This window comes from Gymnodraco acuticeps, unplaced genomic scaffold (genome assembly GCF_902827175.1).
Source record: "Gymnodraco acuticeps unplaced genomic scaffold, fGymAcu1.1, whole genome shotgun sequence".
Taxonomy (NCBI): domain Eukaryota; kingdom Metazoa; phylum Chordata; class Actinopteri; order Perciformes; family Bathydraconidae; genus Gymnodraco; species Gymnodraco acuticeps.
This window is the reverse complement of record NW_022990398.1, coordinates 542,501-558,435: the sequence shown is the minus strand read 5'-3', so window position 1 is coordinate 558,435 and position 15,935 is coordinate 542,501. Positions and strand designations below refer to the sequence as shown.

Sequence of the window (15,935 nt, the reverse complement as noted above, 5' to 3'; positions counted from 1 at the left end):
AGTGGCCACTGCCGCCTTGAGACGCTCTCCATAAATCTCCAAAGGGCTGCCCTCACCCTCATTCAATTATAAAGAATCCACGAGCCGTGAAACACTAACGCTGAAGCATGCTAAAAATAGGCCTAAACAAAAGAGGGGTTTTTTTTCTCTTACTATCCATATTGTTACTTAAGAATCCTTTTAACTACCCGCCTCTCTCATCCCCTGAGGTCAGTAAAGAGAGATGGCCGACTCCAGGCAGCGCGGCGTACCCGCATGTGTTTCCAGGTTGTCGTCCGTCCATCAACAAAACACTAACACTTCCCTGTGATGTCATGATGAGGGAGATACAGCTGTTCTGGCGGATGGGAACATTCTCCTTGAGGCGAGGATGTCTGAGGTGCGTCTTGTTGCTCCAATTTAGATTGCGAATCCACTTAAAGTACATAAGTCAGGAGTGCTCCCAGCTCAAATGCAAGCTGTGTTGGGCCTGGAAGACTTTTAAAAAATCATGGACTTTGCACTTAGGAGGATTACATTTTCATGCGGTTAAAAAGGAAGAAGAATAAAACGCACGGGGAGTCCCAACAGCGTCACCTCCAACAGGGGCAGCCCACACAGCAGATGATATTTATTCTTAAACAATATCGTTATTTCTCCTCATGTCTTGTAATACATTTCACAACTTGTCATATGTTTTCCCTGCAAAATGGGTGTGTGGAGATTGCTGTGTTCATGGCGATGTGAAACTAATCAGGGAGAAAGACAGTTTCCACACTAGTGAGTTTTTCAAGGCCCTGTGGTATAAATATCAACCATCTGTGAGGCCATCTGCATTGGGGTGCTATATCATGCAACCAGGGCCAAGCCACCAAACAAAGACAGGTTTCCTCCAAGGCACTTTCTACACTGCTTGGGAGACAAGTAACCTATCGCAGAATCACTGATATCAACAATGGACCTGCCACATATATTATGCAGTGTTGTCATCCGTATATGCACAAGTAAAGTCATCTTTAAAGGAGCAGTCGTGATAACCTCAGCGATGTATATTCTACCCTGGCTCCATATCTCATCTTTCTGTCGAAAAAGCCCGCCTTAAGGGGGAAAATTGAACACAGATGTAATTTATTTTTGCTTTCAGGTGCGTTTTCGATCAAGTGTTTTTATCTGAACTTAGATTACAGTAGGGCTGCGGTGATAGCAGGGGGGAAAATGTCTGCTGAAACCAACCATCCATCATAATTTGACAGCTGATATTGCAGCAGTTACGAGTGTTTTCGTTCTTTACTTCACTGTGTTGCAGGTGACTTCTATGACTTCTACTGACTCCTGCATAGATGAGAGACCATGACCTTTTATATTCAGCTGGAAATACAGAGGTAAACAGAGCAACACAAGCTATGAAAAAACACGCAAAAAGATAAAATACCCGCCCACACAAGACGGAAGACAACAAGTCTTTTCTTATCTGCCTCATGCAACATCTGGAAGCATGTATTTGTTGCGCCCTCTGTGTCTCTTCATGTCTGTGTGTTTCTTTGTGTCTGCACTGTGAAATAGAGAGAAAGAGTGTGTGTCTACTTGTGCATGTGAGATGTTGTTTGGAGCTATTTAGTTATTGGAACGGAAAGGAATGGAGGAAGGCTGGTGCTGAAGAGCAGGCCACTCGAGGGGGAAAGGGAGAGCGGGAGAGAGCAGAGGGGCCACTGGCGAGTAAAAACCCTTTTGTTATTTCTGCTGATCGTTGAGACACAGAAGGGGGGGGGTAATTTGTCTCAAGGCCTGAGAGCCAGCAGCAGCACCCCCCCCTTCACTGTTTGTTTACCTAAATAACACCATGCTGCTCTTATACAGAGCACGTGACGGGGGAGATCTTCATGTGGCAGTTTTAGTAAGATTGATGGAATAATCCTAAAATGAAGATGCTGGTGGACCAATACAAAATGATAATCTCGCATAAATATGCCTTCTGGTTCAAAACAGATGTTTAACGTGCCTTTGATCACAAGCATGCATCATCGCAGCCTGCAAAGTATAAATAGTTTAGAAAATATGTCATGCTCTTGAATTTAAAACCTGATGTGTTTCTTGTTTCCTGTTGTGAAAATCACATGACTTGTGTCCTTATACTCACAGGTGAGCAAAAATAAATAAAAAAGCTGGATATGAAAATAAGAAGTTTATCCATTATAAATTAATCTGCAGATTATTTCCTGGATTCAATAAATCCTTTGGTATACTAATTTAAATGTGACAATATCACATAATACCCAAGGTTTCTTGTTTTGTACAAACAATCGTCTAAAAACACAAGATATTAACTTTAGGATCAAAAGGATTGCAAAATCTGCCAATATTGACATTTTGACATATTAAGTTTTGGGGCATATGTACATAAAATATTAATTAAATGATGAATCAATTAAAAGAAAAGTATATCATTATCTGCTCAAGTACAAAGTTCCTTTTTAAAATGTGCATTATTGCAATATGTTGAAGCAGTATGATATTAGATTGAAAAATACCTTAATATTACCCTTTCCTTTTTATACCATTGTAGTTATGGCAACCAGGATAGAATAGTCCCAAAGACCCCCTAACCCTGTGCAGATCTATATTATAGGACTAGTATTACAAGCTTTTCATTAAAGGCCACATTAATTCCATTTAATCTTGCTCGTGTCTACAACACCTAACAAGAGTAAATTGTAGTTATATGGCTAAATCAAAGATAAAATAGTCCCAAAGACCCCCTAACCCTGTGCAGATCTATTTTATAGGACTAGTATTACAAGTGTACTATTGAAAGCCAAATTAATTCAATGTATATCCAATCCTGCTCGTGTCTGAACACCTAACAAGAGGAAATCCTCTCAATAAGCCTTTTAGTGTCTGATGCAGGGTGCCCGGGCTGTGTAAGAGAACTTCAGACTCTAGAGGTCTCCATCCTTCAGCATCCCCTCATCATCCACCTATCTCCTCCTCCTCCTCCTCCTCCTCCTCCTCCTCCTCCTCCTCCTCCTCCTCCTCCTCCTCCTCCTCCTCCTCCTCCTCCTCCTCCTCCTCCTCTTCCTCCTCTTCCTCCTCCTCCTCTCTGGCATTTTGTGTAGCGGAGGAGGAGAGGAGAGAGACTGTGAGGAGGACCCTGAGACAACACGTCCCACGCCCGAGCCAGACAGCCAGGGAACTTTGATTTGACGCCAAGTGTATAGCCAGCGATGAAGATGACGATGAAGAGCGCGAGCCACGTTTCTTGTTCTTGGGAGGTTTAGATATGTCGTGCGTACGCAACATATGATGCCCTTGGACTCATGTGCTCAATGAACATTCATTTATCACTGATTTCGCTCCTTTATTCGCTGCTGGTGCCGCGTACCCGCACTTCGGTCAGCCGAAGGAAGGCAGTCTGAGCGCATTGTTTCCAGCTCCGTTGTAAATGGGATTTCCAGCCGTGATGTCTGCAATATTTCGCTCTTTGTTTCTGGGTAAGTCACTTCCCATTCCTTAAAAACAAAGAGCATGCATTTGTTTAAACAGTGGAGCGTCTGACAATCACCACTGTCGGTATGAAGACTGATAGATCCTTCGTTATTATATTAGCGATGATTTTAAGATATGTTCTTTTTATGACACATCTGGCAAATGTTTTCAGCCCCGATCTGGAATGATGTCAGAATATATATTTTTGGTAGAGTCACCCTGCGCATATGTTAAGACATTGTATGTATGCGTATATGCAATCGGTAACGCACAAGTCAACCTTGGCTGATCTACTTAGGGAAAAGAGGGGAAATTAAGGGAGATAAAAGTTCACCTGACCCCTCCCTGTAAATCTCCTATCCTGATTTATTGACCCTTTTTGTCAATCTGTGGACTCACATTTTTCAAAAATAAAAAGGTGTGCTGCATAAGAACAATGCCTTCTTACTATTGTTTGACATGAGTAAAAAAATCCACCCTTAGTAGGCTACACACTCAACATTGAGCAACCACTAAGACCACGCAAGGGTATTTTCCATACGCTGTTTCTTATTGTTTAACTCGATTTTAAGTGTCTTTAATGTGAATTTTGAGGATGAAAAAAATCCTTTGAAATTGTGTGTTTCTTATGGTTATAAATTAAGCTTTCTTTTTCCATCTTTGTGTATTTATGCCACCACCGCCACTGCTAAAACATTTTTTAACAAAATACTTTGTACCGTGTTACTGTAATGTAACTGAGAGAATTAACAAGTCCAGAGCAAAATTAGGTATTGTTTAATTCCACACGACTTCACTGGCTGGCAGTTAATGTAGCACTGTGAGACAGTGTGTACAAACGACTTCTTGTAAAAGGTTTCACACTTCTAAAGCTGTCTCATCACCTGCAGTGAAATTCCCCCAGCTGGGTGCCACTGGGAATAAAAAAGCGTTTTCCCATGGGAATTTTCACAGTCTGAAATGACTATGAATAAGGGTGCATGGTGTGAAAAAGTTTGGAGTTAAAGTATGAATGGTTGAAAGTGGCTGTATGAGTGATAATGCACCAGTGCGCTGGCGGCTGGTCTGCTTTCGTTTGAGTCCAGAAGTCGTGCTTTAGTCTGCGTGAAGCTCGCTGTTTGTGGAGTTGCAGCCTGGAGAGAAATCAAAATAATAATTTGTGTTTCCTTTTTTGTATTCCGTTACATATGGAGTTATTTGCTTATGCTGGGTGTGGACTGTGCTGTGTGATTGTGAATGCATAAGGCGTTATTTCCCCTCATTATTCAGTTACTTGCGTATCGCGGTGACCTCTCGGGAGATTGCCCTGCCCCTTGCACAATGCATTCTGGGAAAGGTTCCAGTTCCCAGGTGACCCCTGAATAAGATAAGTGGGAAAGAAAATGGGCGGATGGAGATATTATGTGGACTTGCATACATGCTGACTTGTTAATGCCTACATCGGTCGACCAGTGTGTCCACAGTGTGTGTTCAGTGTGTGTTCAGTGAGGGCCACTGATCCTCCTCGTTAACTAAAGGAGCTGACTCGGCAGTGGACACTGCATACTAACAGGCTTTTTGGTCATCAGCCTGTTGTGTTAGATAATGATTTAAGCTATACATATTTAAAGAGCATTTAATGATGACGAGAAAAACACAACCAATTCATACTTTACCAACACCAAGGTGAACACATTACACATGCAATCCTTTAATTCCCTATTAGGAACAATAATGGTGCACTTTTCTTAAAATAACCATCATGCTGTGATTAGATTATGACTTGTTGTTGCCATGGTGAGGAATTTCCTTCTTCCCCTATCATGTCACAAGATATGACTTTATAAAACAATTTGTGCAGCTGAATATGATACTGTTCGGCTGAATGTCCTGTAACCTGTGTCATGTGTCTCTCGTGCACGAGCAGGATAACTGCCAGTCAGCCAAAAGAGCATTTTTCCCTGAGTAGAGAGATGTGTAGCTGCGCCACACTGAAGGACATTTTCCCAAAGTTATAGCCTATATTTATTCAAGATCAACATTGAGGCCATGTAAAGAGAGGAAGTGGCAGTTTTATTATAAAAGAATCAATAGTCATTAATACGGGCTCATTTCCTTTTTTTATTTGGCTTTGGCCTCACAAGTCCTGAGACATCCTCTAATTTAATATCTGTAGGAGATGTAATATCCACTGTTCACATTACAGATAAGTAGCACAATTAATTGCCACAGAGAGTTCCTCAGCTCCCTTCTCTAAAACTGCTGATGGAAAGTAAGAAACGGCACAAAGAAAAAAAAAGTGGGGTAGATTCAGCGAGATAAAGAAGACCCGTGATGGATTGGCTCTCTGTCCTTGTGCCAGGATTAAATTATTCTATATGAGCGAATTTAAAAATCACTGTCAAAGAAGAAATAACAGTGAGAGTCACTTGACAGAAATGTAATTGTAAAGAATGAGCAGCTTTTATGGGAGATCCAAACCTCTGCACCCTTTGTTGAGTCTTGTGTTAAATCTATGAGACAATGCAGTGTGAGTGACATGTGGGGCATCAGCGTGTGTGTGCTTTGTGTCTACATGCATGCATACACGTGTACAACAATGGAGATTCCTGTGCACGCCTGCTAGTGTTAGATGTAGATAAGCAGAGCGGTGGCTCCAAACAGAAATGCTGTCCCCATTCTATATTTAGCATGTCTGCCGGGGTAGCAGAGGATCTCTGAAATGTGAAGATGACAGGAGCCTCCTGAGCCAGAGGTTATGAAGTGACATCTTGATGTGTTTGCGCCTGAATCACACACCCAGCCAGAGACTTCTGACATTCCCACAAACCCAGAGACATTTCCATTCTTGACGTCTAGTTACCATACATTAAGTCTTCGTTTTGATCTTCTTTTTGAAGCGCATTATTCTTCAGCGTTATCGTGTGGCAACCCCTATGTACATACTGGGCTTTGAGCATGGTTTTTTTTTCGAGAGCATGTGATGAATTTCGCACATTTCCCTGTGTAAAGCATTTGTCACTTAGGTGTGGAGTCTTGCACAGAGCCTTTAAATTACTCCTATTGGCTGGCAGAATTAAAATACAGGAGTTTTTTTACGAACATAATGCAAACATATCAACACTTTCAGCCCATGTTCCAACACAGGCGAAGCAAAAGCACCACAATACATCTATGCACCAAGGGATCAGCATCCAGTAGATATTCCATTCAAGCTGCTGGATATACAGTACAGTGAAGATGCCACTTGTGAGGGAAGAATAGAGAAATAGCTGGCATTGCATCGCTTCAGATAGATAAATGACTTCCCTTCCACACCTACAATGTCAGCTATTTGACATGCAGAACAAAGTGTAAACAGATTTCCGTCAAGAGAGGATTTTATTGCTCAAAGCAAAAGTGGCAAATCTGAATGGCTCAGTAAGGACAGAGCGCTGTGGAATGCAAAACCTGCACCAGGGGTGATTGAAGAGGCCTGCCGATGAGCACAGAGGTCTAGGTGCCCTCAAAACAATTGACCCATATCATTAACAAACACTGATTTGCCTTCCAAGCACTTTCCCCCTGATGTGTTCGGCCTTTGAATGACAGCGTGCTTCCCTGAATAACAAACCATCCTCTTTTTGTACCTGAGGGATTCTTCATGTTCCATTGATTTTAAGGCTTTTAGTCTTTCTTTTCTGTCGCAGCAAGCTAGATGCCATGCTGAGTGTTTGTAGGTGTAAGTGTGCCTGCTTTGTACTGTAAGTGCTACTACTTGAGGGAGCTAAGCTTGTTGATTTTTATAGACATACGAGGTAAAAAAAAATGCTGGTGGAATGAATTCTTGATTTCATCTGCTGTCTGTTAAATATGTCTTTCTTTATCGTTCTCCTGGTGTTTCTGCCACACCCATATCCATGCTGTCCACGCATGGGCCTTTCGGGCACTTACATCTTGTAAAACAGTCGACACATGCCTAGACAGAGCCGGGTTTGTGTAGAGTTTCTGACCAAATAACCCTCCCCCTTTTCATCCTTTCGCTTGGAAAATTGATGCCAGATTATTTTGGAACGTTTGAACAGGAACTGCCTATTTCACTTTGCTGCTAATCTTTGACAGATGTTCGGGAGAGGCTCACATTCACATTAACTGGAGCCACATGCACAGTATACAAAGGACACTAGTACACTGCTGAACACACAGCCCTTAAATACAAAGACATTTAGTGCAAAAAAATAGAAATAACGACTATCTGCTGTTCTATACTAAAGATTAACAATGAGGTCATTGTATAGCTTTTGATCAGAATTTAACATTAAATCAGAAGGATTACTAAAACCTGAAGAATGAAAGCTCTATTGTTACATACAACATCTATCTTTCAATTTTGATAATCAATTCATGATCGAAGTCATTTATTAAGCAGAAAGGTCTGAAATGTGAGGATTTGTTATTTGTTGCAGATTGTATATCATTTTTAGTTAAATTATTAGGGGTCTGAAAGACTTGTATCTAATTTAAGATTAAGTTATTTTAAATAAGTTGTCAAATTTCAGCTGATCAGCATAAACAAAGTCATAGTGAAGCATGTAGGCTAATTTTGATTGACAAGACTGCAAAGCCAATATGAATCATTGGATAATATGACCCTTGACCTCTTGAATCATTTGACCCTTGGCCTCTGGATCTCTGACCAACTGACCTAAGCAGAAATTGAATCAGGTAATGTCATGAACATGGATAAGTGAAAACATGTGGCATTACATTATGGCATTGTGAATATATGACCATGAATGCCCCAATCCATTATACATCATATTAAATCATGCAAAAAGCAGGTACATTAAGACCAACTGAATGGGAAGCCCTTGGTCATGACATTGAAACCTTGGGCCCATTGTTCCCTGTATTACTCTCCAGCAATGGCTATTTCCTCCAAAAGCAAATATTTCTGCCTTATTTGCCGTTTGAAAGTCAATGGAGCGAGTGCAATTACAGCCTTCTCTTTTCTTGTGAAGTGATTTGCTGCTTGTGTGCATAAATATTTGAATCAAGGTCTATGATTGTTTTTATGTGAGCAGCGAGGAGATCAAAGAATGAACAAAACGGCGAGATAAACGCTGATGCTGTCTGCGAGGTGGAGCATGGAATTATTTCCCATTGATTCACCCTCACTAAGGTCTGTCCTGATATTAATTCTTCCCAGCTATTGACATTGCTGGAAATGGGATTCCATCTATCACCAATCGAGTGCTGCTCGGCTAGAAACAGCAGAGGTGATCAAAATGCATTCGTCTTACAGAAAACATTTCAATAGATTTTTGTTTTATCAGTGGCGGGGGCTGCGATGCTATCATGCCTGTGCTCTCAGCCCTGCTTTCAAATGCTCTCTGCCTTAGTGAAAACTGGCGGCGCGGAATAAAGCCGGCATGCTTGTCTTCTCTAAGCAGAACATGCTCTTGATCTATGTTCTCTGTCTCCGTAACCAGGTATATCTCTGTTTTCTCTGCAGCTGCTCGATCTAACTGTGAAAGAAAAATAAACAGCTCAAGAACCAAAATCCCCATTTCTGAGGTGTCTTGCACTTTCAAGCAGCTTAGCATAGCGCTTACATCAATGACACAAAGGGTGGAACAGCAAACTCTTGATAAAGCGTTTACACCCGCCGAGCAGCACAGGTGTGACATTGCTTGCCGTGTATTTAAAGATTTTCTCTGCCACCTGGACGCCTGTTTACAAAAGTTGACCAAGTCGGCAGCCATTGATCGATCAGTCTGATGTTTTTACTGCTGGGCTAACGTTTGCTTGACATTTTCCATGAGGGACATATTGTCAACACCGCAGTAAACTGTTACTGGTTGCTTTAATTGGTCATGGGGTGCACCTGTCAGACCCCAACCTGTGTGCTGCTTTATCCCACACTGGGATTATTGATTATCATGTCCAAATATCAACTTGGACATTCAAACAGCATCATACCGCCGAGATAAGATTCGGTAAAATAACACAGCTCTCAGCCTGTCTGCAACCACTTCCCATACATTGTAGAAAAATAAAGATTTTTCTTACACATTGAAGGAATTTCTGAAATGCACATTTATTTGATTTATTCCAGTGAGGTGCCGATGCACAAAACATCACCATTCCTTCCACTCCATATGGCGCTCGGCTGTAACTCAATCCGCCAAATTGATTGCAGATTAATAAAAGCAACTCGCGATGCACCAAACAATATTTTGTTTTGCTTTTCCAATAAGGAGCTGACTGGATGAACGGGAGCAAATGTTCCACGTCGCTCTGTTTAGACGCCCGCTGTTCCTTTCAATTTGAAACAGGTTATTAGCGCAGCCAGAAGGACACTCCATTAGGTGTTTTGAACCCGCGAGCTCCATTGTCTCACTCCATTTCCTCTTTTGCTTGCCAGCCTTCCCGAAAGCGTTAGTGGCTTTAATCACTAGAGGCCCTCTGCCCTTTAAACATTTATCTTCAGCCGCTTTTGGTCGTCACCGAGCAGCCTGGAAAGACTTGAAGATGGATGGTGTTTGGAAGGAAGGGAATTCAGTGGCCATTGATTATATCGGTGGAAGACAAAGTGGTCACCTGCACAAGACCTGAACGCCATCTGGAGGATCCTCTCCTCTCTTAGTGAGATAGCTGGAGTCAGGACTCTGCCATCTGTCCAATTTAAATCTATACTCGGTGCGATGAAGGATTTTATTTTAGTTGGAGACTAAAAAATCAATTGTATAGTTGACCTTTAAAGATTCAAAGATATGCAATTCTGCTCTTTATATGGATGACATCTCTGCTCATCAAAAACCTACCTCATGTAAATGCCATTCACTGTAAAATGCAATAACTATGTCTTTGGTTTCCATTCTTATCTGTAGCAATGGATGTTGTGTGATAAATGGTTTAATTAGCCAACCACAATGCCATCCATTTGGTCCTTTATAGAACAGCAAAAACATTGTAAACGGAATATCATTGATCAAGTAGGCCTACTAGGTTCTCCACAAATTACGTATATAATGCTGCTGATTGTACAACACCTCCCCCCTCAGTTTTTCATATTAAAAACCTGTAAGCCCTTTATCGGGTCGAAAGGTCGAGGAGCTTTTTTCTGTAAGAGATATCGTTGTCCTCCCACTTCCCCCCCCCCCCCCCTTTCCCGGCAATGTGGTTGAGAACAGATGGTTCCAACACCTCTGTTTTTTCCGACTCATTAGACTTGACTTGTTGATGAAATGGAGCCTTAACGCTATACTGCCCATGCAGATGTGTAGCTGTAATTTTTTCGTTTGTTGTGCTCTATCATAATGTGCCCAGAAGTAAGGGTGATCCACAGCCTGAGGTATCTGTAGTTACATTTATATATTCTATGCTTATTTATTGTGCTTTGAGAACATGTACTAATTGTCTCCTTTAGCAGAGGGGCAGCACTAGCTTTGCATCCACATTGTGACAGTGATGTAGAGAGGGTTATTAAAAAAATGAATTATGTTACAATTACTAATTACCCCTACAAAAATGTAATCAGTAAATATCACATCTTAAAAGAACCTGACCTGATTCCTTTTCGTTACTTTTGAATTACCTCAATATCAAATATGCAAATAAATAAGATAACAACAGAACAATACAACCTCAACAAAGAAGAAACCTAGAGAATATGTTTAAAAGATTACAATTTAAAATGTGTCCCTTCTGCCATTGAGAGGCTGTTTACTCTATTCAAGCCCTTTCTTTGGATCAACAATGAAAGTGCACAACACAAAGTAACAGTACAATGTTTATGTAATTTAACATTGTATTCCTGCAAGTAATCCATATTGTGTGTGTGTTGTGTGTGTGTGTGTGTGTGTGTGTGTGTGTGTGTGTGTGTGTGTGTGTGTGTGTGTGTGTGTGTGTGTGTGTGTGTGTGTGTGTGTGTGTGTGTGTGTGTGTGTGTGTGTGTGTGTGTGTGTGTGTGTGTGTGTGTGTGTGTGTGCTTATTACTGCAACCAAACACTCACACTGTACACAAGCCTTTTCTGCAGTTGTATGTTGTTGTTGTTGTTGTTGTTTATATGGTTGTGTACTACAGTAGCCTAATGGAGTGTACCACAGAGACTAGCGAAATGACACCAACAACTTTCCAATCATAACTCGCTGCTCATTTAGAGATAATAACTGCATGTTTCCTCCATTTGTTTCAGTCATCTCCTCTACTTTATTTTTATTGCACACTTGTTTAGCTTGGCCCGCCATGCAGTTTGTCAGCGCCCTATCCCCACATCTCAAGTGAAGAGACAGACGGACTTTGCTGAGATGCTTGTCGTGGTTTGGTCTTGCTGTCACATTTTCAGTGAAATTGTCTTATTATGGCTGCTGGTTGACAGTGGTGATGCTTTTGAAGTGTGATGGGGCAGTTGTGAGTTGTATGTCTCCCACAAATGATTAAACATGAGGGTTCTTTGGAGCATCTTCTCTCAGCAGCTGACATATTTCTCTTTTTGTGTGTCTTTCTTCAAGAGGGGAATCAAGAGTGTTAGCATTTGGCTTGATTTTCTGTCTGGAGTCCAAAGACGCTGTAGAGGAGGAAACAGCAGAGTTTGCAAATTCAAGCTCTTAAAATAATTAAAGTTGGCATGATGACTCTGCTTCTTGGATCTGTCCAAGCTTAAAAAGAAGTGTGGAGTTACCACACAGCAGCAGCGGGCTGTGTTATACACCCAGAAATGAGCAATAATGAAGGTTAAAATGTGCAGTGTGCAGATAGGATGAAATAACATGCACAACTCTGTCACTGTGGAGGGAAAGCAGCTTCTGGCCACTGACCCATCATACTAGAAAACAAGAAAAATTCCATTTAGGAGAAGGAGAGGCTGTTTACTCTATTAACCTTTCCTCTCGGTTGCACTCTTGACATTGAACAATGTGGAAGAGGCCGACTCCTCGCCGGCCTTTTTACTAATGAGGCAATTAAGTCTATCCTGCACTGGCTTTGCAAGGGGCAAAGAGAGCAAGGCAAGTCATCTGCTGTCTCAGCAAACACCAAGCATCTTAGCCATGCTGCAGTCAGAATGCATAACAAGCCCCTGCTTTGTTGTGTGGCCGCCCAGGCGTTGTGGTCCTCTCATGTCAGTGCAACCTTTAGCAGTGCTCTGGATCACAGGCTGCATCATGCCGTATTTATCTATGTGCACTGAATCGCAGCAAATGGAAATGGATGAAAAACACTGAATTGAAATGATGTTTATGCTCCACTTGTAAGCTTTGGTGAAGCCATGGTGGGCGGCATCTGTGCAACCCAGCGACAACTGCTTGCACATCATTTTGGTAAACACAGCGGCACATAGAGCCCTGTTTAGGGATGAAGTGGGGGACTTGCTTTTTACTCGCTGCATTACTCCATTCATTTCAGAATAAACACTGTCTGGACTCATTTGTTAATGCCTCACAGCACATTTCAGACATTTTAGTAACAGAACAAAGGAGGAAAGCGTTCTGAAAAAATAATCAATTTCTGTGTGGCCCATTTGACGTAACCATGAATCTCCAGGTTTCCTTATTGAGTTATTCATGCTTCTAAAATAACTCTTGCTGGTAGACAGACTGAGAGGATGTTGGGCACACCAATCTGACAACAAAGAACTGACACAGACGGACCCCGACTGTTGCGTCTCCTGCGTCTTGGCAATGTTTCGCACTGGAACACACTGCAAAGACTTCAGCAGACGGCCAAGTTGCACGTACGAACTGCGCATGCGTGAGTGGCAATAACTGTCTTTACCAGCAGGCGTCGGTAGTGTGTATTCGTCATTCAAAAGAGGCTACAACCGGAAGACAGACTGCGTGATAACCGAGAGAAGAAGAACAGACTGCGTGATACACAGAGAGAAGAAGAACAGACTGCGTGATACACAGAGAGAAGAAGAACAGACTGCGTGATAACCGAGAGAAGAAGAACAGACTGCGTGATACACAGAGAGAAGAAGAACAGACTGCGTGATACACAGAGAGAAGAAGAACAGACTGCGTGATATAAACAAACAACAAATAGCGTGTGCGTTCCATTTCCACTCTACAGCGAGAAGCTCATGGGGTTTTCCCGAACCTGTGTCGAGAGTTGGAGTTAAATGAAAATGTGCCTTCTTAATAGTTTGTTTGGGTCCTTCACTTCCATTTTGCTTCTCATGCACTAATTCGCTAGCTGAACAGCCAATCAGAGTGATCCCACCACCGCCGATAATGGGGTTGGTGTGTCCGTACCTTTAAAGGCCAGTGGTGCACACTTTAGATTGACTGTAAAGTACAGTGGTGAGTGGAGTGTGGCTGTAGCTCTGATTCTCAAATGCTATACGAAAAGCAAGGTGATGCCTCTCTTCATCACCTATATGCTGATAGCTACAAAGAACAAGATATGAATATACAATCATAGGCACGCATAGATGATTGAGTGGCTGTCAATGTGTGTGTTCATGTCTGATTTTATCATCAGATTTCGCCTCTGACACATGAATGAGGGAAAGCGCGGAATTTCCTCAAGAGCTTTTCAGGATAACTTGATTGTCGTGCTGTGCACACATTAGAAAACACACACTTGTTACCCAATGAAGTGACGGCAATTAGCATGTTTCCTACCTCTTAGCCTAGTGGCTGGCTGCAGTGAGAAGCTGCTGTGTCCTACAAAAGGGCCCAGCATTAGGGCCTAAGTTAATGTATTTAAGGGATGCACAATTCTAACGAGCGATAACGGATGGTTTACGGCTGCTCAGAAGGGATTAGAGGACATCGTTGTCTGTCTTAAAGCTCAGGCTTAAACATCATACTCCTTTTTTCCCCCTCCTCCGTCTCTTCTCCCTGGTAATGAATCGCCGGTGTTTTCCTGACACAAGACAGGAAAAATAACGTCTCACTCGGCGGGGAATAAAGACGGCTGCTCATTAGCTGTGGAACGGTATAGCGAACCAGAAAGAGGAGATGTCAGGACAGATTTGCTTGAAATCAATGCCTGTCTTCTGGAGCTTCCTCTGCAGTGGCTTATCAGAAGAGATTCATAGCTTATGTGTGCAGCCTTAAAAGCAAACAGACATGTATACATTATAGCGTGTTTAAGTAAAAAGGAACAAAGTGAGCACTATAGCTTCCTTTACACACTGTCTGCTTTAACATATCTGCTTTAGCCATTTGAGCAGATCAATACGGAGAGATTTCCTCCCCTCGGTGTGAGACACGGATGCCTCTAAAGTGGCAGGATTGGAGAATGACAGAGCTGATGGTTTTCAGTTACAGGACATTAAAGATGCATAGTGGCAAGGACGCAGGGAAAGTGCACAGTTAGCAATGGTCTGCAGCGACCACCGAGCATGTGTGGTCGCCGCCGGCTTGAATTACTGACACCGGACACCACAGGTTACATTGCTTTACTGCAAGATATACTAAATAACACAGGAAGCACTTTTCTTTAACTCAAACCAGACTTAATCGTTTTGCTCCGCATATATTTGAGAAAGAGCTTTTCACATGGCATTTCACTGACAAATGACTTTTTCCATTCAATATTCAGCTCTCATTGTGGCAGCAGCACAAGACAATCATAGACTCCTGTGTTGCATTTGAACTAATGTGTTAGAGTCACAGTTTAATACATGCTGTTGCAGCTCTGGACATATGATATGACTGATCTGTGGTTTTACCAGTGCTGTCCTTTAGCTCAGGCTATCAGTGAAGACAGATAGACTCGAGCGCAGTTTTTCTAAAGCGATGTCAATACTGTTGTCATCTGCTCCTGCAAAGTGTTTTAAAGAGACGATTTCATTGACATGCAAGTTAGCACCCTTTTGTCGACTGTTAACTGTACCATGCATGGTTCGTCAGCGAAATCACAAAGCGACAGCGGCAGCACATTTTTGATCACCATTCACTTTGAATGGGGTGACGTCACTTTTCGCCGAACTGCATCGTGGGAAGCGACGTGGAGCTTTGCTGGCGTGGCTCGCTGCAAAAGTTGAGCAATGTTCAACTTTTGACGCCTCGGCAGAAGCGTCAGCCAATCGAATCATATGCCAGTACAAGCTCTAGCCTGTCAAACCGCTGCTTGTGTGTCAGGGGCGGGAGATTCATGTGATTGGTTGTTGGTCGAGTTTCAGACACGCCCGCCGACAAGCGTCAACGCACGCCGCTGTGTGGACGGGCCGTTAATGAAAGTTATCGTGTTGCACGGAGATTTTCTCGCGAGCCAGTTAGAGCACCGGCCATTCTGACATCTCCTTCATTTCCTCTTGCTTCACTTCTCCATTGTCTACGTCTAACTGCATATATAATCACCTTCACCAAATGATCTCATGAAATAGAGAGTGGTGGTTACAGGCGGGGGAGGACAGACATTCAGCCCCCCGCCTGTACAGTGGGTGGACATTTTGAGGTGTTATTGCACACATTATCGTCGGCATGCAACTCAGTGGCCAACAGAACATAGGATTTGAAAGCCTTTGTTATTTTACAAATTGATTTTTTTTTTTGGTTAC

The 15,935-nt window shown here is 42.4% G+C and overlaps 1 protein-coding gene across 2 annotated transcripts in view; it reads left to right on the top strand.

Moving 5' to 3' along the window:
- Window positions 1-3,096: 3,096 nt before the first annotated feature.
- clmpb (CXADR like membrane protein b) overlaps window positions 3,097-15,935 on the top strand; it is a 77,402-nt gene continuing 64,563 nt past the window's right edge. The window contains exon 1 of one of the 2 annotated variants that reach the window (XM_034224773.1): window positions 3,097-3,467. In XM_034224773.1, coding sequence (XP_034080664.1) covers window positions 3,419-3,467 — 49 coding nt within the window. In that variant the 5' untranslated portion in view covers window positions 3,097-3,418. Of the gene's footprint in view, window positions 3,468-14,070; window positions 14,366-15,935 lie in introns of those variants that run through there. The other variant, XM_034224774.1, reaches the window with a different exon arrangement.